Source organism: Ilyonectria robusta (genome assembly GCF_021365365.1).
Source record: "Ilyonectria robusta strain PMI_751 chromosome Unknown BGZ61scaffold_19, whole genome shotgun sequence".
NCBI lineage: Eukaryota > Fungi > Ascomycota > Sordariomycetes > Hypocreales > Nectriaceae > Ilyonectria > Ilyonectria robusta.
The window spans coordinates 986,352-1,009,666 of record NW_025764453.1 but is presented as its reverse complement, the minus strand read 5'-3'; the positions used below and the strand labels follow the sequence as shown (position 1 = coordinate 1,009,666).

The 23,315-nt window shown below is 54.4% G+C and overlaps 9 protein-coding genes across 9 annotated transcripts; 3 read left to right on the top strand and 6 right to left on the bottom strand.

Annotated features, from left to right (window-relative positions):
• Positions 1 to 481: 481 nt before the first annotated feature.
• On the bottom strand, positions 482 to 1,720 carry BGZ61DRAFT_360691 (cytidine deaminase-like protein; the record flags this gene model as incomplete). Its single annotated transcript, XM_046241201.1, has 3 exons — positions 482 to 663; positions 724 to 1,429; positions 1,493 to 1,720. 3 exons carry the CDS (start codon positions 1,718 to 1,720, stop codon positions 482 to 484), a joined length of 1,116 nt encoding a protein of 371 aa, XP_046100559.1.
• Positions 1,721 to 2,877: 1,157 nt separating this feature from the next.
• BGZ61DRAFT_457902 (uncharacterized protein) lies at positions 2,878 to 3,135 on the top strand. The gene has a single exon (XM_046246693.1). It carries the CDS (start codon positions 2,954 to 2,956, stop codon positions 3,125 to 3,127), a length of 174 nt encoding a protein of 57 aa, XP_046100558.1. The 5' UTR covers positions 2,878 to 2,953; the 3' UTR covers positions 3,128 to 3,135.
• A 4,290-nt stretch (positions 3,136 to 7,425) lies between these two features.
• Positions 7,426 to 9,244, bottom strand: BGZ61DRAFT_77064 (uncharacterized protein). The gene is made up of 2 exons (XM_046257082.1): positions 8,571 to 9,244; positions 7,426 to 8,516 (listed from the first exon to the last, which is right to left on the bottom strand). The coding sequence occupies exons 1-2, from the start codon at positions 8,952 to 8,954 to the stop codon at positions 7,821 to 7,823; spliced, it is 1,080 nt and encodes a 359-aa protein (XP_046100557.1). The 5' UTR covers positions 8,955 to 9,244; the 3' UTR covers positions 7,426 to 7,820.
• A 290-nt stretch (positions 9,245 to 9,534) lies between these two features.
• Positions 9,535 to 11,886, bottom strand: BGZ61DRAFT_481844 (uncharacterized protein; the record flags this gene model as incomplete). Its single annotated transcript, XM_046249343.1, has 1 exon — positions 9,535 to 11,886. One exon carries the CDS (start codon positions 11,884 to 11,886, stop codon positions 9,535 to 9,537), a length of 2,352 nt encoding a protein of 783 aa, XP_046100556.1.
• A 1,698-nt stretch (positions 11,887 to 13,584) lies between these two features.
• BGZ61DRAFT_360644 (uncharacterized protein) lies at positions 13,585 to 15,099 on the top strand (the record flags this gene model as incomplete). The annotated part of the gene is made up of 3 exons (XM_046241194.1): positions 13,585 to 13,698; positions 13,749 to 14,201; positions 14,290 to 15,099. 3 exons carry the CDS (start codon positions 13,585 to 13,587, stop codon positions 15,097 to 15,099), a joined length of 1,377 nt encoding a protein of 458 aa, XP_046100555.1.
• Positions 15,100 to 15,302: 203 nt separating this feature from the next.
• BGZ61DRAFT_76979 (uncharacterized protein) lies at positions 15,303 to 16,969 on the bottom strand. The gene is made up of 3 exons (XM_046257079.1): positions 16,581 to 16,969; positions 16,279 to 16,447; positions 15,303 to 16,211 (listed from the first exon to the last, which is right to left on the bottom strand). Exons 1-3 carry the CDS (start codon positions 16,816 to 16,818, stop codon positions 15,506 to 15,508), a joined length of 1,113 nt encoding a protein of 370 aa, XP_046100554.1. The 5' UTR covers positions 16,819 to 16,969; the 3' UTR covers positions 15,303 to 15,505.
• On the bottom strand, positions 16,970 to 17,707 carry BGZ61DRAFT_76978 (uncharacterized protein). Its single transcript, XM_046257078.1, has 2 exons — positions 17,336 to 17,707; positions 16,970 to 17,189 (listed from the first exon to the last, which is right to left on the bottom strand). Exons 1-2 carry the CDS (start codon positions 17,574 to 17,576, stop codon positions 17,122 to 17,124), a joined length of 309 nt encoding a protein of 102 aa, XP_046100553.1. The 5' UTR covers positions 17,577 to 17,707; the 3' UTR covers positions 16,970 to 17,121.
• Positions 17,708 to 20,324: 2,617 nt separating this feature from the next.
• On the bottom strand, positions 20,325 to 20,942 carry BGZ61DRAFT_496881 (uncharacterized protein; the record flags this gene model as incomplete). The annotated part of the gene is made up of 3 exons (XM_046251068.1): positions 20,325 to 20,498; positions 20,579 to 20,728; positions 20,796 to 20,942. The coding sequence occupies 3 exons, from the start codon at positions 20,940 to 20,942 to the stop codon at positions 20,325 to 20,327; spliced, it is 471 nt and encodes a 156-aa protein (XP_046100552.1).
• Positions 20,943 to 22,420: 1,478 nt separating this feature from the next.
• On the top strand, positions 22,421 to 23,062 carry BGZ61DRAFT_591220 (uncharacterized protein). Its single transcript, XM_046256675.1, has 3 exons — positions 22,421 to 22,512; positions 22,563 to 22,632; positions 22,689 to 23,062. Exons 1-3 carry the CDS (start codon positions 22,496 to 22,498, stop codon positions 22,785 to 22,787), a joined length of 186 nt encoding a protein of 61 aa, XP_046100551.1. The 5' UTR covers positions 22,421 to 22,495; the 3' UTR covers positions 22,788 to 23,062.
• The last annotated feature ends 253 nt before the right edge of the window (positions 23,063 to 23,315 follow it).

The window sequence follows — 23,315 nt, the reverse complement described above, 5'->3', positions numbered from 1 at the left end:
TTTCGAGAAGATATACATTTATCCATAGCTGCGAATCTTGCATCGCCACACATGCGATGCTCAGATGTTGATATTTATGGTACAATCCCGATATAGCCCATCTCAACCCAGCAGGCTAGGCAAGGGGCAGTAGTCAGGAGACGGGCAAAACAGTTCCTAGATAATAATCCTGTGCAGTTTGTCATACTGGCCCACATGAGGACCTCCCTGCGTGTCGAATAACCCAGGACCTTGTGAATGACCCGGCAAACCTTGGACTGATTTCATTTACTCTTTACATATGTACCCAAACAACGATGCAACAGCCAGTCAGCAAGTCTCCACGCCTAGCAAATCGACGAGAGCGCATGCTTGATCTCAGAAAGCCGGGGCTCGTCTTGGAAAAAAAGGACGCCAAGGGATGAGCATGGTCTGTTCTCTCAGTTGTCCTTCACGTTTTTAGGCTCTGTCGCATCTTGATGTGCGGGGAGCCCAGGTGAGCTTATACTCGTCCGTTGGCAATGTTTACTTGATCTTTCAACACATCTGCGAGTGGGATCAAGTCACCTTGCTCAGCATCCTGCGCGGAGTCGTTCATAGCATCCTCCGGCAAACCGTCGCCGTCCTTCTCCATCATGGCAGCCAAGCGTGCGGCGCGACCTTCTTTCTTGCGTGGAACCGGAGCTGAATCGAGTTAGTGATGATATCCAGTAGGTTTGGGGAGACTAAGCATCGGAAACATACCTCGTCCGTTTTCTTGCACGTAGAATCGCCGCAGCAAAGCCACTGCCTCATCGCGACCCCAGCCGCCTTCGATCTCGTATCCAGCCTCAATATTTCCACCATCTCCGCCGCCAGGAGGAAACGATACTCCCAACGTGCCACTTCCATCAGGAAGTTGACTAGGCCTCGGGGTAGGGTGGGCGCTTGCGGTCTGCCCGTCATCCCTAACGGGCAAAGAGTTTGCATGGATGCTGAAGACACCGCCAGTCCCGCCGAATTTGTCATTTACGGCACCAAAATAGACTTTCTTGATACCAAGTTGTCGAAGGAGCGAAGCACACATAACGCAGGGTTCGACAGTGACGTAGAGGATGCTTTCTCGGATGATGGAACGATCAACTCGCGGGTCCGGATGCCACTTTTGGCCATATGGATAGAGGTGTCCCTTGCTACCATCTTCGTTGCCCTCATCCGGGGCCTGTGAATCGTTCGATGAGGCATCCGAAGTCTCGAGGGAAGTAGGGCTTTCCACTTTTGGTTTGAGACAAGTGGTCCTGGGGCCAGTCTTGCCGGGCAAGGAGAGAAGAGCTGAAATAGCCATGAACTCGGCATGGCGGGTTCCATTTCGAGTGACGTTGGTAGCATTCATGCCTCTAGCAATGACCTTTCCATTGTGTACAATGACACAACCGACTGGAGTCTCATTGGTTCTGAGTGCAAGGCGTGCCTGTTGAAGTCGTGGTTAGCGATGCCACGAGCAAAGGCGATGTTTTCACTTGATCGCACTCACCATATCGAGTGCCTCCTCGGTAAAGCGCATGTGCATAGCTCGTTCAGCTATCACGGAAGGGTTCAGGAGGCTCGGCGCTGGGGGCACGATGGTCTTCACCACTGGGACGGAATCACCTCCATCGAGACTCAAGCGGCCGAGCACATCGGTGAGCGTTTCTGGAGCCGGCGGGATATTCTCTTTGCCGACATGGTGTCCTTTGACCAGCTGCTGTGAATTGGGCGCCATGGGATCGGTTTTGGCCTCTATCTCGGCCTCACTCGTGGTGGTTGCGGATTTGGTGTCAAGCTCGGTTGATGTCTTCCTCACGCCGGAATATAAAGGAGTGGGGAAAGAGGTATTCTGCCGAGTGTCGGGTTTGTGCTTGTGCTCTTGATTGCTCTTGTCGGTATTGTTGGTGTTGTCGGTGTCGGTGTTGTTGGCGTTGTCATGCCCTTGTTTGGGGTCGTGGTGGTTTGTGTTTTGGCTAGCACTGAGGCTGGCAGTGCTGCCAGCTGCCGTATCGCTGTCACCAGCTGGCGGCGCATGGCCAAAGAGCCGGCGGAGGGCTCTTGATGTGGCCGAGCTTGCCTTCTTTAGGATTCCCATGACTGTGACTGGCCCGCGATTGCTCTTGCCCGCCTCAACTGCCAGCTGCAAACTGCGAACTGCGAACTGCCAACTGCCACCTGCCAACTGCCAACTACCAACCGCCTGCCACCAGGTGGGCTTCTGTCGCTTGACCCGGACCCCAAAGGCAGGTTGCTTTCTTGTACGTCACCTGATTTCCCTTGAGATAATAACGTGATGGCGTCTTTCTTCACTCCTTGCTCCCCGTACCTTGTTGTCCGCCTGCCTGCCCCTCCGGGTACTTGGTCACCGTGTCTCCCAGACCCTTTGGTCTCGTTGCAATCACTACAGCTAGGCCAATTAACTCAACTTAGTGAACGAACGCCCGTGTTTAATAAGTAAGACGTGGCTAGTGAGTCATCAAACGTCGCCGACATTCGCAGTCAAGACTTGGAGGATGGTCCTTCACACACGCACACGTGGATCGACGAACACTGGGCGTAGCCCGGCAAGAAGGGTTCCTATCCAACGCCTCCAATCAAACTTCCGTTCAGAGAAGAGCTGCCCGAATGCCTGGGGGATGTTGACTGATTGAGCCCAGCCAACAGTCTTGCGTCACAGGATGTGAGTGAGCAAACACAACAAAGTGCCCCGACTTGCTGGCTTCACTGAGGCGTACAAAAGAAACGCATCAAATAGCACGCCGGTATCTGAGCGTTATCGCGGGTCCAAATGTCTGGAATCGAGACAAGGGTTGCTGGCTTGATCAATGGCCCTCCAACACATTCACAGTCAAAAGATGACCCTTGTCCTACTGGAGGCGTAAAAGTTTGGTCGCCTACGATCCTGGAGCCATTTGCGCCAAGGCCCGTACCCCACTATTTGCCTTTATTGTCCCACTGCCAAAGTCACATGACGTCGCGAAAAGGGCACCCAAATGTCCTCCTTCACCAGTCTCGCAGAATCGCAGGGAATTCACTTGTCAGGAGTGGTGGTAAAAGTCTTCATGACAAGAATCACAGTGGGAATGATACATCCAGATGTAATAATTGTACACGGCCGTTAAAGGCCAGTCAATTGCTCTAAGATTCGATGCTTGCTCTATGGGTTCTACCCCTCCTGTCCAGACCGGCGTTGTTGACACGGTCTACCAAATGCTACTGTACACTACAAAACAAGAAAAGAGTCTTTGGTCTCGTCCCCGAGGACCATGGGGTATCTTGAGCCTCGTGCTCCTTATCCACCTCCGCTATCTGCTTGCGGCGCGATGAGATCTCCAGGTTCTACACCGCAATCAAGCATCCGCTTCGTGATACCACACGGCTGACTGACATCTTGCCGTTTGATGCTTGGCTCTGGAGAGCCTCGAGTCTGTCCCGAACGGTTGCAGCAAAGCCAGTGGCAATCCCACTGAGCTTTGTCTTTCCAGACAGAGAACTTGACGGTTGTCCATAGGAGTTCCTACGTGACGGGTGGGACTGATGGAACCAGCCAGCAATTGCGAAAAGCAAGAGCACGACTGACATCATTGTTGTCAGGTATTGCTCAGCCGATGACTTGGCTGAGCCAGATGCCAGGACCACTAGGGCACTGGTCATCAGCGGCATCAAGGAGATACCTCCACCGACCGCTGATGTGAAAGGTGCATAGTAAGTCTGGGCTTGTGCCTCAACACGAGGTACATCGACCGATGATAACGACTGAGCTTGGTCAGGCGACGCTTGCGACAACACGCCACTCACGCCTTGATCAACACGAGAAGTGTACGTCAGCGGTTGAGTGTTCGCCATGTCGGCGGTGTTGGTAGCTGCGATGCTGTGATGTTCAGACAGAGACTGTGCCGATACATCGGAGTTCGCATCCACGGTTGCATATGCGACTGTGCTACACTCGACTGATGAGTGCTGCAGGCCGGAGTTCGCAATGATTGCTGCACCTCCAACTGTACGACGACTAACTGGCGACTGTCGCGCGCCAGAGTTGGCAGTCATCGTTGCCGCTGCAATTATACCACGACTAATTGACGACGGCTCCATACCGGAGCTGACAGTGCCAGCGTTGACAGGGCGTGACTCAGTGAGTGATGAGCCACTTGTTGTTACCTGCAGGCCATCTGAAGACTCGGAGTCATTGGCAACAACTGTTCGGCCGATGGCCGACGTAGTGGCAGGAGCAACAGAAGCCAAGTTCGCAATCGCGGTTAGTTCAACCGTGGAGTGTATACCGGTGGTATCAACTGGGGATTCAGATCCACCACGAGTAACAGCTCGTAAGGAATGCGCGACATTGTTGGGTACAACCTGGCGGGGAGTCAGCAATGATTCCATCAAAACGAGGCCATGGAAGCATACGCGATCGACCAATGTGTTGAGGCCATCATGAGTCACAGTTGTCGCGGTTGTCGAATCATCAAGTCCGCTAGGTTGACGAAGGGCTGCCAATGTTGAGACCTTCCACAAAGTTAGTCGCCGCCAGATGATAAATGAGGATGCCAAACGTACGCGTTCAACGATTGATGCTGCTGAGTCAACGTCTGTGTTGCAGACAATCACCTTTTGCGAAGTTAGTCGGTGCTCAATCATCAAGACCGTCGAAAATGAACGTACGTTGTCTCCATCAGATTGACAAATGTCCAAGCTGTTGGTCGACATGGACGTCGGCTCCTCAATCCAGCTCATAGGGTAACTGAAGACATCATAGCTGAGGCTGGAGGACGACGGACTGTAGTCCTGCTGTGCATCAAGTCCAGGATCGCGATACGGGTCATGTCGGGTCCTCTCCTCATCACCAGATAGATAGGAGGATGCGGCATCCGAGACGTTGCCAATCAGACCACCATCACCGCCCGACCCTCCAGGGGATTGATCTGATTGGAGCAGGCTGGATTGGAGTGATTGTGACTGGCTGGCGACTTGTCTTGACATCTCTATCGGGACCATGTGATCATCTTCTGAGAAGCATGACTGAGGAGAGAAGAGGTTAAAGTCGACATAGTCGTGAATGGAGTCGGTCTGGTTGAATGGGAGTTGTGGCGATGGCATAGAAGCCTCGCCAGTAGACTGGTTGGAGTAACCCGACAGGTCTTGTTGCGAGTTGGGAGTGACTGGTTTGGTGGAGAATGCCGACAGAGAAGAGGAAGACTCGGGGGAGAGGTAGCCCTCAGGATCGTAGAAGAAGTCGTAGTCGGCCGAGAGTTCAGCAGTAGGATACTGGACAAACTCTTCCCAAGGCTCGAGCGCAGGTAACGCAGGAGTCAGCATCTCCAGGTCCACCTGAGCGAAAGACTGGTCAATTGCGAATGAAGAATCCGAGACAGAGAAGTCCGTTTGAGGAACTATTGCAGGAGCAGCAACCCGTGCTTCTTGTGCAACGGTCCTGACCTTCTTGGTGGCCCTTGCCGCGGGCTGAGACTGAGAAGCCTGAGACACGCCACGCTTCTTGTGGCTGGGGTCGCAGCGGATCTTCTTCCGTTTGCAGCTATCGCAAGCCTTGATAATGCGCATCAAGTGGGCGTGGTCACGCTGCTCCTTGGTTTTAGATCCTCGAGAAGCCGAGTTGGTGACGTCCAGACCATCTTTGGTCATGATCTTCATCCCGGGGATATGGGAGAAGTCGGCCTGATGACGCGAAGAACCAGACTTAGGGGATGTGCGGGCTTGTTGGGACGTAGGAGAACGCGATGAGGTGGAGGCCTGACTCCAATCCCACGTGGACATGACAGGGCTAACGGTAGCGGGAGACTCAACGGGGGTGGCCATGGAGTAGACAGCGTAGAACTTGAAGCTCTGGCCGGTCAGGTGAGAATACTCCAGGAAGTCGAGCGACACCGAGGCTCGCTTCTCCTGGGCCGAGGCGGGGCCGGGGATGTAAGTGTTGAGCAGCTCGTCCAACTCAGGGGTTCCGACGGCAGGCAAGAACTGGAGCTGGGCACCGAGAGCAGGCTGGTAGACAGAGAAGCCCTGGGGGAGAGTAGACGAGGTGGTTCGGGAAGACATGATTGGCAGTTGTTCCGGGATGCGGTTACGGTACGAGAGCGGGAGTCGGGAATCCAGGGTCAACCACAGCAAAGCGGAGCGCCGAACGTAGGGTGAGAGGATCTTCTTTCGAAGGGTCCTTTGCCGCTACTGAGAACTGAATCGGCTCCAAGGCTGCGACTTCCGGGAGGTCGCGGTGAGTTGGATTGGGGGTTTACTTCTTTATTGATTGCTCTGGGTTGCTTACTCCAACTAGCAGTGTAAGCAAGCGAGTGTGGGTGAGAGGCACGGCTGCGCCAGGATCTGGGTGGGTGTGGGCGCGGAACGCGGGCGGTCGAAGCGGAAGGTGGATGGGCCAGCTTCGGCGGACGCCTGCTGACTGTGGGACGCGGGGGAAGACGGGGGAAGAGAGGGGAGGAGAGGGGGAGGGGGAGTGGTGATCAAAAGACACACACTCGGGCACTGGCGATGGGGTTGTATATGGGGATGGCGTCAGGAATTGTATCGAAGGGGAGGAGAGGAGAGGAAATCGCCTAAGGCCGCTGGAGGGCTGGTGGATGGTATTTCACTTGAAGCCAACGGAGGCCTAGGAACATGGCGCAGCAGTCGACGAGATTGAGTCTTTCGGCGTGCTCGATCAGGAATAGCGTCACAAGGCAGCTCGGCCCACCTTGGCCAATAGCGACTGCATCCGCTCCTGGGATCTGCCTTATCCAGAGCTCCCATTGGCTGTCTCACTCCACCGCCTGCCCCGCCGGTGCTCTGACTTCGGCGAGGAAAATGCCTTGTGGTTGGCCAATCCGTCCCTCCTTTTCCTGCGACGATGACTCAACTTCCAAGTTCCACCCCCATACCGGCCGAACCATACCATTGTACCCCAGCTTTTGCCAGCATTGCGTGGTCGTTCGACCGGCCTTTTGTCCGCCGCAAGACGCAAGACGCGAGACCTGAAGGATGAGCACATTTCGTGTATGCACCATTACGGTACGCGTCTCGTAACTAACTTTACCGGCTTGGGAGTCCTTGTCCACACGTCCAAGGTTGTTCGATCCCAAGGTTCTCACTCACTCACTCTGTGCTCTCTGCTCTCTGCTCTCTGCTCTCAGCCAGTGGAGGGGAACGGGTGAACGACTCTTTTTCACCCATTTCAACTGCAAATCGTACAAAGACCAAAGATCGTGTAACCCTCCTCACAACGGATGTTCGGAGAAGATCATTCCGTTGTAACGTAGTACTCATCGCTGTCGAATAAGGTCAGATTGCGCCAGATACCGACACCACCATTCATGGACTCGGCTCAGCGCTCAGCGCGCACGTGCACGCAACTTGATGTTGAGCGGCCGTCACCACACAGCCAATCCACCGGGGGGAGCCGCCCTTCTTATAGCCCACCTTGAAGTCGCCCCAGCTGCCCAACTGATGTACACCCACACGCCAAGGCAACCAGCATCAGGTATTTTCAAGACGACCAACCGTCTAATATGTCTATTCTAGGCCAAGTCCTGTGTTCCTGTCTCCACATCGCTGCCCAGCATATACTCCGTTTCAACCTCTCCCAACTCCCAACACAAGATACTCCCTGAGCTGCATCTCCTCTGCAAATGGCAATAGACGTGGGGGCATCCAAATTCACTTCAGCCAGCAACCCACCACGAACATCCTCAGCCTTCTTCCAGTCTCCCTCCAGGTTCAGCACCCAGCCTTGTCCCCCCACAACTTCATCACCCCCAGGAGCCAAGACAACGCTACTCGATCGATCCTCGATCATTCTCCATAACCAGCCTGTCCATCACTAATCCCTGTCTTCAATAATATTCACAGCCCTGGGCCAGCAACGCGGGGCCGACACGCACAGCGTACCCATGTATCCATTGTTCCTGGCTTCCACTATCCACAGTTCCGCACTGTTGACAGTATTGGTAGTCATTACTCCCCCGCCCGCACAGTCTACACTTGTACCAAATTGGCTGGTCGGGCAGCTCAATGGGATGATGGACCGTTGAGAAGTGGTCGATTATTTCGTCTGGTGTTGCAAATCGCTCTAGACAAGTAGATGCGGAACCTCGTGAGGCCCAATCGTCTTTCGGGTGAAATTGGCATTGCCAGCAGCCGACATTGTTGCTGGCTGTGGCTGCTTGGTTCCCAATCGCAATCAGCAGCTCATTCCTCATCAGTTGAAACCTGCCCAAATGTTCATCTTCGGTCGTGGGAAAGCCCCAGCCAATATAGGACTCTGCAGACATGAACAGAGGGCTGGGAGGTGCCATAGGGGTGAGGGGGCTGACGGGGCTGATGGGGGATGATGGTGGGAGGGCCGCAAGGTCCATGCCCATTTGGAACTGCGGTATTAGTGCAAGTGGGCTGTGGTGTTGCTCCAGGCCCAAAAGATCATCTCCGAGAAGCAGAGGGCTGAGCTCGTCGACTTCATTTAAGTGTATTTCATCGCCATGCTTTGACGACTGATAGCACTCTTCAAACTCTGTAAGATCCCAATGCGTGCACTATTCGGGGTTTAGTTGAGCGCACTTGGCCAATGGATTGCTGAAATGACCTACCCCAACTTTCCTTGTTCGGCAGGATACACACGCTCCGAGCCTGCGAATGAAGGCCGTCTTCTCCCTCTTCGGTTTCGTAAGAGGGCCCCGGCGTCGAGGTTTCTTGTCCTGCTCTTCAAATTCCGAATCATCGGGTGCCGACGAAGCTGAATGAATAGATGAACTAGACCCGCCGCTTCGTTGTGATAGAGAGCGTCGCATGGACGGTACTTGCAGCATCGCCTCATCCTGGTTGAGCTGTAGGAAGCTCTCGAAGGTCTGGCATTCCACCGAATCTCGCCATCGGTCATACAGACGTTGCAGCTCTGGCGTTCTTTGGGGCCGAATGCGACCGTTGCCCCGATCGTACGGCAGGGCTTTCTGCGTCCCGTCTTGTACTAACATGGGCAGTTGGAATGAACAGCAACCAACAGTTTCGTTATTTTCGAACGTGTGATGCGCCGCGCGTCAAGTACTCAATATCTGCGCTAGTGCACGATCCAGAGATGTGTCGGTGTTGAAACAATATTCCTGAGGCAGATAGGAGGCGAGACTCCCGGATCTCACTTTGTAAGAGGACATGGAAGAAGAATTGGAAAATGGAAGCCCGGGGGGGCTTCGCAATAAGTTTTAGGCATCGAAGCCAGCCTGGCCCAATTCCAATTCGAGGCGTCGCTGGAGCGCGTGAGCATGCTTGGCTGCGTTTTGCTGTGCCTTAAGGCTGCCGGAGCCTCATCCTCAACAACGGCAGTGTCAGTCAATATGGCGGTTCGCGACCCATTTCTGTGATTTTTTATTACTCCAGCGGGGTCGAGCCTAAAACTCCGTGTACCGGTAACATGGACGCTGCTTTGGGGGCGGAGCTCGTCGCCTAAAAGCCCAATGCCGGACAAAAGCCCAAGTCAAAATATGGGCCAATACTGTCGAGATAAATTCGAGAATCTGTCAAAAGCTCAATTGCCAAAGCAAGGGATCACAGCCTGAATCACCGTCGAGACGCCTTGTCTGCCGGTCTGGTCATGCCAAGTAGGTCCTCAGCATGTCTGCTCCAAGCACCACCGTTCGCCTTGGAAAAGCCGGGTAGCCCCGATGACTTTGCAGAGGGCGGTGGTTTAGGGGCCCCAACACGGGTAGATAGAACGGGATCAAGTTGAATCATAGTTTGAGGCAAATGCCCAGCCGCATCCTCCCTTTTGGCTGCCTTTTTGCCTCGAGTTGCCGGATTGCTAAGTCGCGGTGTAGGTTTCGCTGTTGACTTGTCATCTGAGCTTGTTGACGCACACTGCGCCACTGCAGTGATACAGTCTAATTGGACTTGTGGTGGCTTTGGCGTCGCATCCAAGTGTGACTCGGATTCCGCCTCACTACCAATGTTTCCAACCGGCGAGCGCCCAACTTTGTTACTGGCTACCAGTGTCGGAGCCGCAACTCTGTGGGCTGTCATAGTGGGTCCATCGCTTGGGATCACGAAGCCGATAATTTCCCTACTCTTTACGCTTTTTCGAGCCATCTTCGTAATGCGAGGTCCGCTAGAGCTTGAATTGGTGACTCGAGAAGCTTGTATTCGGTCACTGGCGTTGCGCACCGGGGATAGTGCTATGGCCACCGGCTCTTCGTCACTTGTGCTATGTCGTGCAACTTCCTTTCGGGATCCGCGATCACGCAAATGGCGGGCTGTCTTGGTCAGTGACGAAGCTTGATCCCTAGCGGCATCATCCTGTTGTTGAGTTTCGCTAGTTTGAGGGGACTCGAGTTCGACCTCGGGGCTTGAATCCAGTATCACTTGAGGCGCACTATCATTCGGGGTGTCATCTTTGAGGCCGTGGGAGCCTACCTCGATGACGTTTGTGGCAGCCTCGTTTTGTCGCTTATTCGTCTCGATTGGTGCATTTTTCGATCGAGATTGGCCGGTTGTACAGGTAGGCTCTTCAACATTCCGCATCCCGTTGCCTTGTCCGACATGACCTGATTCTAGGCTGGAATGTGACTCAACACCCTTGTCGACAGTAGTTCCGAGGTGCTTCCCAGCTTTCTGGTCTCGACCATGCTTCTCGGATATCACAAGCAGTCCTCGACGTTGTCTTGATCTGATTCGAAGCTCGGTTCTTGGCTCGTTGATCGAGCGGACGGGGTCCTGCTCATTGGGCAGTGGTTTCGTAGCGTCTTTCAGCTTCTGAGCAGTACTTGGGTTCGATGATGTTGAGCCATTGCCTCGTTCGTCCCCGCTGACGATGGATTCATGGCGTCTCGTTTGTTCCTTGGTCGCGCGGAGAGGAGGTGGAGCGCCAGGGCGCATCTTGGGCTGAAATTTGGTCCCAGTACTCAGAGGGGCTAGTGTGCTCTGGGAAGCTGGAGTGATCGGAATAGAAGTTGGGTTTTCCGAAGTGTCCAAGTTGCTGTCATCTGAATGGAGGCAGTAGCTCGATTCCTTGGGTTTGACCGTCGAATCGCTCACATCTTTTGACCGCTTTTTGTTGGCTTCCGGAGAACGGCGTGGCTCGGCCATGGGGGATATAGGGGAGCTCTGTATCTCGACAGGTTGCTGAAGCGAGGGTTCTGGTTGACTGGAGATGGGAGTCTGTGGTTTTTGGTGGGGATTCCTCGCACTTAGCAATGGGGCCTTCGTTTTGGTATTGGTCTTGTCTCGTAGGACTTGGCTCTGTGCTGTAGGGCTGCTCGTCACGAAGGGCGAAAGAGTTAAAGCTGCTCCAAACAAGCTACGAGCATGGTAAGATTTGCTTGGGGGAGACCGTTCTTGTTTTCTTCTTTTCGGGGGTGGAGGTTCGTCAGATGGCTCCAGCTGCTCAGCCTTTTGGGCCAACTGACGTGCCTCATATGGGGAGTGAGGGGAAATGGCTGCCCTCCCTATCCTTGGGGACGCTCCAACGAGCGAGGCCAGTGGACGATGGCGAAGTTGAAAGTGGGAAGATTGGTCTTGCGCCGGTGTTGAAACTGCACTGGTACTAGACCTAGGGGTCCGAGAAATGGCATTGGCGCGGCGCTTTTCGACATCCCTAGCTCGTTTGTCGAGTAGCTCTGTCAAATCTTGTTCCCGCTGGCCAGTGCAGTCAGATACCTGGACAATGGCCGAGCCACGGTCCAGCTCAAATTCGTCCCCAGTCTCTAGATGAGCTTCTGCCTGCCAGTGGGCATCACCAATGAAGTGACCACGGTCGTCGGAGACCATGATGCGCTTGTTGAAGGTGTGGTACTTGAGAACGCCATCCTGCCATCGTTTCTGTTTTCGCTTCAGGTCGTGAGTGAATAGGCAAATGAAGTCGAGGACTGTCGCGGTCGCCGGCACTGTGGCGGTGCCATGTCTTGATGGGCCAGCCATTTCTGGGGCAGGGGCCTGGGGTAACTATTCTGCATTGCGGTGGCCGCCAGAGGCGGTTGACTTGTCAATCAACCACGGCGATTGCCAGACTGTTCAGACGTCACAAATGGGCGAAGATGCCTGCTGGTGCTGGTGGAGACGATGGCGCCGTGAGACGTGGGACAGAGCGCGTTGAGCTGAAGGTGGGATGAGACGACCGGCGTTGAGAACGAACGCGACGCCAAGTCACGTGAACTCTTTGCCCTTTAGGAGCTACGAGCTGCGTAGTCGAAAGAACTGCCTCCATTTGACTTGACGTGAGAGAAGGTAACTTATTTACTTTTGGCAAACTAACCATTTCCGATATAATACCGATAAATATATTATAATCGTTTCCTAAATGCTAACAATGTATAGTTCGAGGACCACCCGCGAGTCATTGTTTATAGCGTCGCATATAGTTAGCAACGCAACCATGCCTACGAGGGTGCTGAGAGCTTGTCACGGAAACTCGAGCTCCTTCAATCACACTTTCCCTTCTCCAACGTTTCACACAGCGACATATGTGGGAATACACTTACATCGTAGTCTTGTCCAAGTTTCCCAATGTTGCCGTTATTCGGCCACATCGCTACCTACCCTGTACCTAGCCGTCGTTCACGTTGTTGGAGTGGGGCTACCACAACTACCTGTTGTGCGTGGTGGTACGTAATCTAGGCCGAGTTTTGGACGTGGCTGCTTCATTAGCCCGCCAGGGTGGCACAGGGGTCTGTTTCGTATACCAGTCCTCATGGAAGCAACAATCTGTGCTTCTTCAAATTTGAACATTGGAAAACTGCGTAAGATGAACGGCGATGCCTCGGCGTCAACATCAGCCTGAGCCTTGGTAGGCCTGGAGAGCAACAGCCCAGTCAGCCTTATGGATGAAACCACCGGTGTCCCAAGTCGCACTGTTGGCCCTACCAACATATCTAGGCATCCATAGCCATGCCGACCAATTGTTGTCCATTACTGGCATGCAGCCCCCAATTGCTCGCTGTGTTTCGTTTCTGGCTTCCACCCCTCAAGGATTGGGAGGTGCGTATCCTCTGTACATCCTGCCAAGGCAACACCTGCAAGAGCCACCAACATCGGTTAGGATTGCCGGCCTGGATCAACTAGTTCGTTTGCCGAAGCACTTGCCCCTTTCCACTGAGTCCACCATTATACGAAGTACAGCAAATACGTACAGGTAAGCAAGGTAAGCAAGGTACGAAGGCAGGTACGAATGTACATGCTGCTGCGGATATGTACATACCTTCCTACGGAGTACATACAATGAAGTAATTCTCTCTGGCGTGAGTGGAGTCGGTGCTACCTCAGTAGACCTGGCTCATCCTCTCCCCTGCCCAAGCTACGGAGTACGCCTCTGTACATTTCGATCCATCCCATCGAGCTGGTCGTCACTTTGATCGCTCAATCTCACAATTCACCCAGTCGCATCATCGTGGCGTTGGCGCTGTCGTGTCGCTGGCCAAGCCACACAGTGCACGGCGACTACTAGGACCTGGTCTTGCGACGTTTCCTCTCACACAAGTGGACCCTTGAGCCGACCCAACGACCACCCAACACTCTCTCTTGATCAGCAGATCGTAGTCCTTCCATACGGACCATTCCGCCGGCTCTCCTCTAATCTCTCAGCCAGCCATGTCGAACTGGCGGAGTAAGACGACCGACTCAATGCAGTCGGTCCAGACCAGGTTCGGGAAGCTCGTTGGGAAGGCTCCTGCTGACGACCACAATGTCACGGGCCTGATCAAAGACTACGAGGCCGGCGACATTGCTATTTCCAAGGTGAGCTTCCTCGTCAGCTGACGAAGCCCGCCGTTGACACGAGCCCGCAGATCATCAATGACGCCAAGAGTCTTCAGACTGCCTGGCACGAGATGGCCTTCACCCAACTTGGCATCGCTGGCGCCTTCCATGACCTCTATGGTCCCATTGATGCTTCTATCGCTGCAGATGAAGAAGAAGAAGAGGAGCGGCGTGTCATTCACACCGCTACTCCTCGCGCAATGCTGGAGCGCACGGCCGGCATGAAGCAGGCTTACTCAGGTCTCCACGAGGAAATGAGAGACGAGATTACTGCCATGGAAACGCTGTTGCTCCGGCCCGCCACCGACGCAAAGGACATGATTCAGCCCATCAAAAAGACCATTAAGAAGCGGGAAAAGATGCGAGTCGACTTTGAGAACGCCCAGGCCAAAGCAACAAAGTTGCAAAGAAAGCCTGGAAAATCTGTCAAGGAGGAGACCCAGCTAGCGAAAGCGCAGGGAGAATTGTCGGTCCTGTCAGATGTTCGTGCAACCCCTCCAATGCCACTCATGCCACTGGCGCTTTGTGCCTTGGTTGCTTACATTTGTCGTCTACTTACATTCACGTCAGGCTTTCGAGACCGCAGATTCTCATCTGCGAGAGACTCTCCCTCCCTTGGTGTTGGCGGTCTCTAGCCTGATCCCACCCTTGCTCGCTAGTTTAATCTTGATCCAAAATCGTCTGCTGGGTCTCTGTTACACCGTCGTTCACGAGTACTGCCAGGAGCATGGGTTCCCATCCCCATCCCCCCCAATGGACAACGTGGTTGCGGATTGGGAGCACGCCTTTGCGCCCGTTGTGTCAGAAGTTGAATGCTTCTCTTCCGTTCGAAAGCACCTGGGGATGAACAGGAAGGCGGAGGCCGAGCGTCCAGACAGGGGCCGAACCGTGTCCTTCCAAAGGATGAAGGCTCCTCTAAGCCGGATTTCTTCAGCCTCATCTCAGCGCCAGCCATCTCCCGCCAGAAGTCCAGACCCCCCCAGTGAACCGTCACCTGCCGCACACAGAATCCCATCACAATCTACTACACCCAGTGGCTTGGGTGTCCCGACTGATTTTACAACAGCAACGGTCTTGCGTGGAAAGCCCAGCGCATCATCCCTCCACTCTCGTCAAGGCGACTACTTTGGGCAAGCCGCGATAGCTAAGAAAAAGCCCCCACCCCCACCACCGGGACCGAAGCCCAAGAAACTGGCCGAGTTTGTGGAAGCCTTGTACGACTTTCAAGGGCAAGGAGCGGATGATCTATCCTTCAGGGCAGGTGACAGGATTCGAATCATCCACAAAACAGACACTGACCAAGACTGGTGGCGAGGAGAGCTTGATGGGTTTCAGGGAAGCTTTCCAGCTAACTATTGCAAGTCGACGACCTCAAGCTAATTACCTGGGAGAGTAATTGCTCGTTCTTCGAAACGGGTGGGCATCACCTTTCTAGACGAGGTGGCAATTTCGGTTATTTAGATCAAAGGTGGCCAAGAGTCTAGACTCCAAATCAAGAATGCTTCCATAAATCTTCGCCTTCGTATCTAAGGGTATCTATCATGTCTTCAAAGTAGGTGTGATTGCGTCCGTGACACTACCGACGATATGCACACGAATGTTCTGAACCTGTCCAAGCCTGGAGACAATCATGCTGCCGCCCACAAGCCAAATCCAATCAACGCCGGAAATGAAACGCAAAAGTACATGCTCAAAGGTGGCCTCCGTGTGCATGGCCGCCTTGTTTCGAAAGCCATGTGCGGACTTTTTGTCAAGGTGTTAAGTGTGTTTAGACATGAGTAACAAATCATAAACCTCCTGTAGCACCACAATTTTCCTCTCGTGCACCCTCCACTCTCTTGATGCTCAGGTAACACCCACCTGACTCAAGGGTCATTGGTGTCACCGGTCCCGGACTACCTAGAGGGAGAAGCTTGGGCGACATGGGCTTGAGGGGAACCGGGGCAGTGAAGCGTGCCTCTCGAATGCGCATGCTGCCGAAGGACCTGCCGGTTCCCAGCTTTGCTTCAGAGCTGGTGGAGCTACCGATGAGTTCGTTGGCAGCCATGCTGGCCTGTGCAACCATGTCCCGCTGATACTGCTGTAATTTGCGTTGAATCTCTGATTCGGGGGTGGCGATGTGGGATCGGTCGGGTTGACGAAGAGTCCCGTCAGAGTCGGAGGTAGAGTTTGAGGCCAGAGAACCCGAGAATGATTGGCGCAAACTTGTCTGGCTGGCGTTTCGCTGTTCGTAGTTGGAGGGGTAGTACTTGCCCATCGGTAGGGGACTGTCGTGGAATCCAGCGGGGAGGTAGGAGGCGACGGGGGTGTTGGACTGTGCCATGGACAAACCCGGGGCGGGGTGTGACGTCGGGCGATCGGCGTACGCAGCCCTCGGGTCGGCGACAAGGCCCATGGACTGATGCCTGGCCATCCTGGCGTCGTGATGGGCTTGGAACGGATGAGGGCGGTGGACACGAGAGTTGGGGTCTTCGTGGAGGGGAAAGTAGCCTCTGTGGGATGGACTCCAGGTTAGTGGTTGTTACGGCGCGATGACAAGCACAAGACGCATGATCTTACCCGGGGAGATCTCCTCTTGCCGACAGGGGCTCTGGAGGAGTACGGGTGGGAGCGGCACTGAAGCGTCGGTGCTGAGGTAGCTCGATTGTTATGGGACGGCTGCCGTTATTGCTGTGGCTTCGTGGTGTACCGGGACGAGAGGATGCAGCAGAACCAGTGTCATAGTCGTCTACTAAGAGGTAACATGTCAGCCATTGGCATTGGCTAGAAGGAATAAGGCAAAGCGAGATTGGATGCTGAGAAGGCGAATGGGCAAGATAGAGGTGGGGAGTATGAGACTTATAAAGGAGAGGGAGAGCGACATGGGAGCGGCACTGGCGGCGTCACTAACGGCCGGGCCGGGGAGATGGGGCCGCTACCCCGCCATTGATGACACTGATGTGTGGGGAAAAACGATGGAATGATGGCCGCAGAGCCCGGACCAGGTGACGGGCAGACAGTTGGAGAGACGGGCCGCGGAGGGACACGGCGAGAAACGGATCGAAGGGAATGGGAATGGGAATGGGAATTGGGAGCCGCTAGAGGGACCATTGGAAGCATGGGAACCCACCCCGCACCCGCGGCATGCGCCGTAAGTGTGACGTGCTATTGGTTGTGGGAACCCACAGGCCTCGTCGACTTGTCGTGAGCTGCTTGGTGGCGGCTCCTAGCCTGCGTGCCCCTTGATCTGATGTGCAGCTCAGCGGCTGGAGGGGGTGGTGCGTGCTCCATGCTCCATGCTGTATGCTCCGTCTCAGTGAGTGGGTGGTGCGTGGATGTGCATGTGGATGTGGCGTTCCGGAGAAGGGGGATTGGGGAGTGCCATTGCATCTTGGGGTGGCATTTGTTGAAGTCGATGCGATGCTACTCGACCAGCGTCCCAACGAGGTTGTCACCGCCTTTGCTGTCGAGGCTTTGCTGTCGAGGCTTTGCTGTCGAGGACGTGGCGGCCATGTGAGTTGATGTTGATGGATCGCAGCATTCCTCAGGAGCAGAAGGAGAGGAGGGGTCACAGAACATGGCTGACAAGGACTAGGACAATGGAATGCTGTGCGCAGAAAGAAAAAAACTCTCTCACCTCGAATATGGGCGCCCGGAAACCCGGCGTCTTCTGAATCCCAGAACCCGTCCCGACCTGGGACTCGTCTGGTCGGCAGCGTCGGCGTGTTTCGTCCGGAGCTGGCCACGTCGGCAAAGTCCTCAGAGAGCGGGCTGTTGGTGGACATGTCGGAGGAGCTGGAGACGGTTCGGCCGGGCATAGAAGGTCGCAGCCGGGGCGAGAGGTACGGCGACTTGAGAGAGCGGGCGAAGTTGGCCATGGTGCCGTCGTAGTTATTGTTATCGTCTTTGGTGGAGCTGGAGACGAATTCTCGGAGGGGAGGTTGCGTGGCCCGTTTGGTCAGAACGTTTGGTGTTGCGTTATCAGGCGCCAGCGCCGTTGCATTAACAAAGATTGGACCGATGTAATCAGTCACAGCAGGGAGCGGAGAAGGAGGGTGAATCAGGCGTTTCGAAGCCTCCTGAACCTGGTTTGACTGATGCGGCTGCCTCGTGTTGCTGTTGGCAGCTCTGCGAGGGGAGAATGAGGATCGAAGGATGTAGCGGCGAGCAGCGGCGAGCTGTAAAACGGTCCAAGATCCGAGAGCAAAGGAGACGTCTAGAATCGTGGCTGAGGAGGGAGGGTGATTGCGTGTTCCTGTCCAAATGTGATGGAGGTGGGACGAGGTGGAATGGCAGATACGAGAAGAGAGGGAGGAGAGGTCGAAGAAGTCAAGGTATTCGTGAGTGTGAATGAAGTTCAGGAAGGACAAGGCTCAAGATCCAGGGATGTTGTCAAGAAGGGTTGAGAGGGGGACTAATCAGCCAGAGATGATCCGACCCGACGGATGTTTTGGATGACAACCTAAATCCTTGCCTCTCTGAAGAATTCCCCGGTCGTTCCATGGATAACCTAATAATTTAGTGGATGCAGCGGCCCCATGGAAGGGAACCAGGGCCCGCTGAAAGCTGAACTGTTATCCCAGCTTCGTCATGAGCCAAGGCACGCAGAGGTAGCCGCCCTCACAGCGCCCCCCCTGCAACAATGATCTGAGGCTCGCTCGCGCAGCCGTCGGTCAGTGGCCACTTCGTTGGGTTTCGTTGGGGATATCGCAACCATCCATCCATGCAGGCACATCATTGAAGTGGTGGGTCGTACGGCGCCTCGTCTTGTAAAACACGATACGACGTAAAATGGTGCAACGCAACCTCTTTAGTCTCCGAGTTTGTCTTCGTCCCTCTTGCGTTGTTCTTTCGGCGTAGCAAAATGATTGCCTGTCTTTCGTTGTCGATGCCTGTCAGACTGCTTACCAACGCAAATTGGCCCTCATAACCGGGCACGCATTCTTGCTCCGAGACTCCCACGCCTCTCCATCTTTACCAACGGCTGACCCATGGCTGATGGATTGATCCTCCCCGCTCTTGCTAGTCCCCAATGACGCCGCCGAGTGCCGGTCGAGTCTCCGGCTCCGCGCGAGTTTGCCTCATTGCGTGCCACGCACCAAGCTAGCACCTAACACTTCTCAGCCAAGGCAATGTACGGTGTATCAGCGGCAAACGCCAACTTGCTTCGCCGAGTGTAAAATTGGTGACAGTGATGGGTAGCAAGATCGCCCGTACCAACCCTGTCACCTCTCGTTGCACAGTCATCTCCCTGCTGCCTGTCTCGTCGATCCTCGACCGAACACCTCACCGGCCTTGACAAAGGCGAGGATCCCTACCATGCGTGACGGAACATACATAAAACCGCCCGCTGTCTCGTCTCTCTGACTGATGAGCGCTTTGCTGGCAAACCTGTGAATCTAATTTCTCTCGTCTCACAGACTTTTCCCGACCGTGCTGCGGCGAGAAGAGGGTCCACCGTCCACGATCGCCCTCTAAACAAACACCCATGTCCACGTCGTCTCGTAGCCTACTACGTAGTAACTCTCGTCTGGCCCTACGGGATCGGGTTCATGCCCCGCAGGTGAATCAGCACAGACCTCGAGGGCGTAACCGGATGAACTAGAAGCTCAGCTTGGGTCTTGGGCGTCAATTCTCGCTTCACGTCTGGAATGAACGTGGCGTCAAAGTCGAAAACCCACAGGGCATTAATTAGGGCCCTTCCGGCGACGTCATTGTTATGGCGCCAAACCCACATGGCCCACATAAGCGCCAGGGCCCTCTCTGGCTTTTGGGATAAGAGGCATTCTGAATTTCTGGATCCTTACCCAAAGACTTATCGTCATCGTCATCGTCAGGGTAGAAATGGACCCTGGTTTCGCGCTTGTTTCCCACCTCATTTTGCGGTAGGAGACCGTTAGTTTCTCCGTCTCATTCCCGCCGCTGATCGTCGGACCCTTTTGGTTTGGCGTTGACCGTTGTGGTCCCATACCGACGTCGATGTGCATCCGTCTCCCTCTCTAGCTTCACCCTTGCTCGTGATGTTGTCTCGGGCCCGGGAGCGCCCTAGGCGACTAATATTTCTTTCGTCTGTGGTTACGTTGTGTGGGTAGTCCGTCCGACAACCTCGGGCATCTTGACACCCAACCCTAGATGTAACGGATGAAAAGAGTCAGCTGGTGCAGTGCAATCAAGATCGACCACACCTCGCTCCTCATTCGTAAACTCCGAGATGCTACAGTCGCACAAGAGACCATCCACCCGGTCACAAAGCAAGACCTAAGTATCTGCAAATGACTAGATTAAGCAACTAAAATATGGGTATATGGGTGTGCTGGGTTGCTTGGTTGGCTAGCAAAGGGCTCGTTCATCCGCGCCCAGCATGGGAGAATATTAGGGTCCACGACGAATGGACAGGAGCAATTTGAACAAACAAAGCCAAAACAGTCTAAGCAAAAGAGTATGACCAAAAAAACAACCCGACCAGCGGGTTACCCCCTCGTTCCAGGACTGGTTACCTCCCTTGATATCATGCCTCATAGACGTACCCAGACCGATAGGCCTGGGAAGTCTTGCTCACCATGTGTGTCTTCCATGGCTGCCTTAGCAGCAGCCCCGACCCTCAATGAACACGCTGTTCTTGTCCTCTAGACGTGCGCGCGGCCGGTGAAGCGCGAGCGCGTGTCGCGGTGCTTCCACCAGTATCCAGCGGACGCCAATGCGGCGATCAGCCACAGGAGAGCGCTGGTCAGGTCAACCCACACTGCGTTCTTCATGCGCATGACGCCATGGTCACCCTCGGCATCCTCATTGATGTACATCTGCAGGGGTGTGTCAGTTGAGTCAGTGATCCATTCATCCCCGAGGTAGGTTTCCGTCTCGCGAGCATAGAAGTGCATACCTTGCCGAAAATGCCGAAAAGAGTGATCCAAAGGATGAAGAGAATCAGGTCCCAGATTACGGCCACTACCCCAGCCACTCGCAGGACGAAGGGGATGAAGTAGAGGACACAAGTGAAAGCCGACAGGCTACCTACGACTACGGCGTAGACCTATTGCACATCCAGTCGTCAGCACACGCACCACGCATTTTTATTCAGTTATTGTTTCGGCACTGACCCATTTCGAGTCGGCGTACTTGCCGTGCTGATGTGCTCGGTTTAGATCAACACCGTAGAGACCACATGTCGTGAGGGCAAGGGCGAAGCAGCACAGGTGCAAGGCGGAGAACAGCAGGTAGCTGACGGTGAAGCTAACGACTCCCATTGCTGCCAAATTTCGCCTCGGCGACGAGAGTGTATGCTACGCGAATGGGAAGAGTGGGTGTTGAGCGGGGAGGGAGGGTTCGTGTTGCGATGGTTATTGGCGGTGTGGTTGCGCTGCGCGGTTGGAGTATCTGACGAGTACGCAGGTTAGCAGGTAAGCTTGGCCGATGATACTCCGTTCTACTCTGCTCGGCACGGTTCCTGGTCAGAAGGCAACGGTGAAAAAATACCAATAAAGAATGGGCGGCAAGGAGGGCTCCCAGGCTGAGTTGAAAAGCCTCCCTCTTGAAGCGTAACAAAGCCCTCGGCGAGTCATCTCATATGACGACGATCCGCATCGTCAGACAAATACAAACACCGAGATGACTCGTTTACTCTCCCGAAATCGGACAAACCAGGCAGAAACGACCGGGTATGCTTACCTTGCAGATATTTGTGACTTGGCCTTCTTTTCCACCGACAAATATGTTGATGAGACTTGAGAGCGCGCGCGAGAGTTGAAATGGACCTGAATCTAGTGAGGTTCCTAGTGAAGTCATGACGTAGTGATTCAAGATTGGATGGCTTGAGCCTTGATCCCTGATTCCTCGATTCCCGAAAAAAGACCCACTGCAGAATGGTGGCGTGTGATTGGCCACAGGGGCAAACTGTGCAGCGCCCTGCTCACATGAACCGCGCTCCATGCCCCCTCAGTGAACCTTCTTTGCAGCAGAGGCCGTTGCCACTATGTCATTGGACATGCTCGGTGAGCGCAAGGTGAAGCAAAGGCATCATCGCGGCGTGAGCTAAGAAGTCGTTAGCTGAGGCTTAACTGTGGCTCATCTGGATCCGCAATGGCAGCCTGGCAGCCTGGCAGCCTCAGTGTGCCTCTTTTTCCCTCGTGTCTCACTCCGTGACTCGGTGGTTGATGGAGTCTTTTGCCTTCAGAACCGGCAACTTTGCAGCAGTCGGCCCGTGCGAGCCTCATCCCGGGCTCTGCCCCCCATTGCGTCTTACCGCGTCTTACAACGCCAGGCAGCTCCGGGTTCTGACCGCCCCAACTCACACCCAGGGACCGGCCAGGGAGTCTGAAACAATGGACCGGCCGTCCAAGATGGAGGGATTCCAGGTGGCGGAGTTCTGACTGTGAGGAAGCCTTGGTGGAAGTTGAAACTTCAGTCTGTTGTGCTCTCCTGGCCCCGCTGGCCGCCTTACAGCTAGCGAGCTGGGGCTTCGTCTGCTCCACACGCCACGCCCACCTGGCACTCCCGCTCAACACCTAACTTGGTGTTGGCATGAATGCCCGGTCTCTGAGAGGTCTGTCAATCGCCTTCAAGGTTATTTTCAAACTGCGCACGCCGAACGGGCACTGCCCATAGTCGTCCAAGGCGGAATGATAGTAGTTGAAAGGCCCAGAGGGCCGTGGTAGAGAGTCTTCCCGTAACCAACAATAAAAAGGCACTCCCTCTCTTCCCTTTGAAAGTGAAATATATCATTACAGTTGTCACCAACAGCCAAACCAAATAGCCCATCACCACATTCACATTCATACACTTCAAGAATCTCTCCATCATCATGGCCGGCTCGCACTCGTCAGTCTACCATCTTCCCCACTTGCCTAGTAACCACTGACCCGGAGCAGCCACAAGAACCACACCATCCGCCGCGAGGTGCAGCTTTTGAACTCACGAAGTGCCAAGTTATGGCAATGCGTAAGTGAAGCTAGCTCCTGGCTTTCCAAATGCCATCTTTTACTAACATGTCATAGTGCAACTGCCTCGATGGCTGGTTCTCTACCAAGTTGAACTCCGCGTGCCCCACCTGTCACAACTACCGCTGCGACCAATGCAAATACGCCGCTAGCTAGACGGCTCGCTCGGGGCCCTAGTACACCGGGGCCGTCAATACCATCAAGGAGAATGCAGGGGTTTCACTTCTCACCATTGTTTCTCTACATTGTATCTTCTTTCTCTCGTTTCCTTTGTTGAGTTTCATTTTCGCTTTGTCTCGAACAGCCAACTGGGTGCAGGAAGATGTGGCCGGTAGCTTTGTGCCAATACTGTTTTCTTCATCACGGTTTAGACATAGAATAGAACTCCCTACTGGAGGACACTTCACCAGACAGATTGCATAGATTTCCTTGCCTAGAATGATACATTATAAAATATGGTTGCTTTCATTTCAGTCTATATAGAGGTGACTAGAAAAAAGCGACCATCCTTGTTAGTTGGTCCATGTGCAGTGCACAACCAACTGGCTGACCACTGACATGTCAAGAATCCGGCTCGTCCGCACAATCCAGCCACCCAGCTCCCTCGATTGAATCCTGTCGCTGGCCGGACCATTTCCCTTCTCCGTGCCCGCCGTAAATCGACTAATCGGGGAATCTATATCA

What these genes read in the sequence shown, in the direction of transcription:
- BGZ61DRAFT_591220 (XM_046256675.1), top strand. An exon ending in GTGCCAAGTTATGGCAATGC is followed by an intron (nt 22,633 to 22,688) that starts GTAAGTGAAGCT and finishes AACATGTCATAG; the next exon opens with TGCAACTGCCTCGATGGCTG.
- BGZ61DRAFT_77064 (XM_046257082.1), bottom strand. Translation starts at nt 8,954, where the DNA reads ATGTTAGTACAAGACGGGACGCAGAAAGCCCTGCCGTACGATCGGGGC. An exon ending in GCCGAACAAGGAAAGTTGGG is followed by an intron (nt 8,517 to 8,570) that starts GTAGGTCATTTC and finishes AACCCCGAATAG; the next exon opens with TGCACGCATTGGGATCTTAC.
- BGZ61DRAFT_457902 (XM_046246693.1), top strand. Translation starts at nt 2,954, where the DNA reads ATGACGTCGCGAAAAGGGCACCCAAATGTCCTCCTTCACCAGTCTCGC.
- BGZ61DRAFT_76979 (XM_046257079.1), bottom strand. Translation starts at nt 16,818, where the DNA reads ATGCTTCCAATGGTCCCTCTAGCGGCTCCCAATTCCCATTCCCATTCC. An exon ending in GCCGCCAGTGCCGCTCCCAT is followed by an intron (nt 16,448 to 16,580) that starts GTCGCTCTCCCT and finishes ACCTCTTAGTAG; the next exon opens with ACGACTATGACACTGGTTCT. An exon ending in GCAAGAGGAGATCTCCCCGG is followed by an intron (nt 16,212 to 16,278) that starts GTAAGATCATGC and finishes TCCATCCCACAG; the next exon opens with AGGCTACTTTCCCCTCCACG.
- BGZ61DRAFT_76978 (XM_046257078.1), bottom strand. Translation starts at nt 17,576, where the DNA reads ATGGCCAACTTCGCCCGCTCTCTCAAGTCGCCGTACCTCTCGCCCCGG. An exon ending in TCCGGGCGCCCATATTCGAG is followed by an intron (nt 17,190 to 17,335) that starts GTGAGAGAGTTT and finishes CGTCCTCGACAG; the next exon opens with CAAAGCCTCGACAGCAAAGC.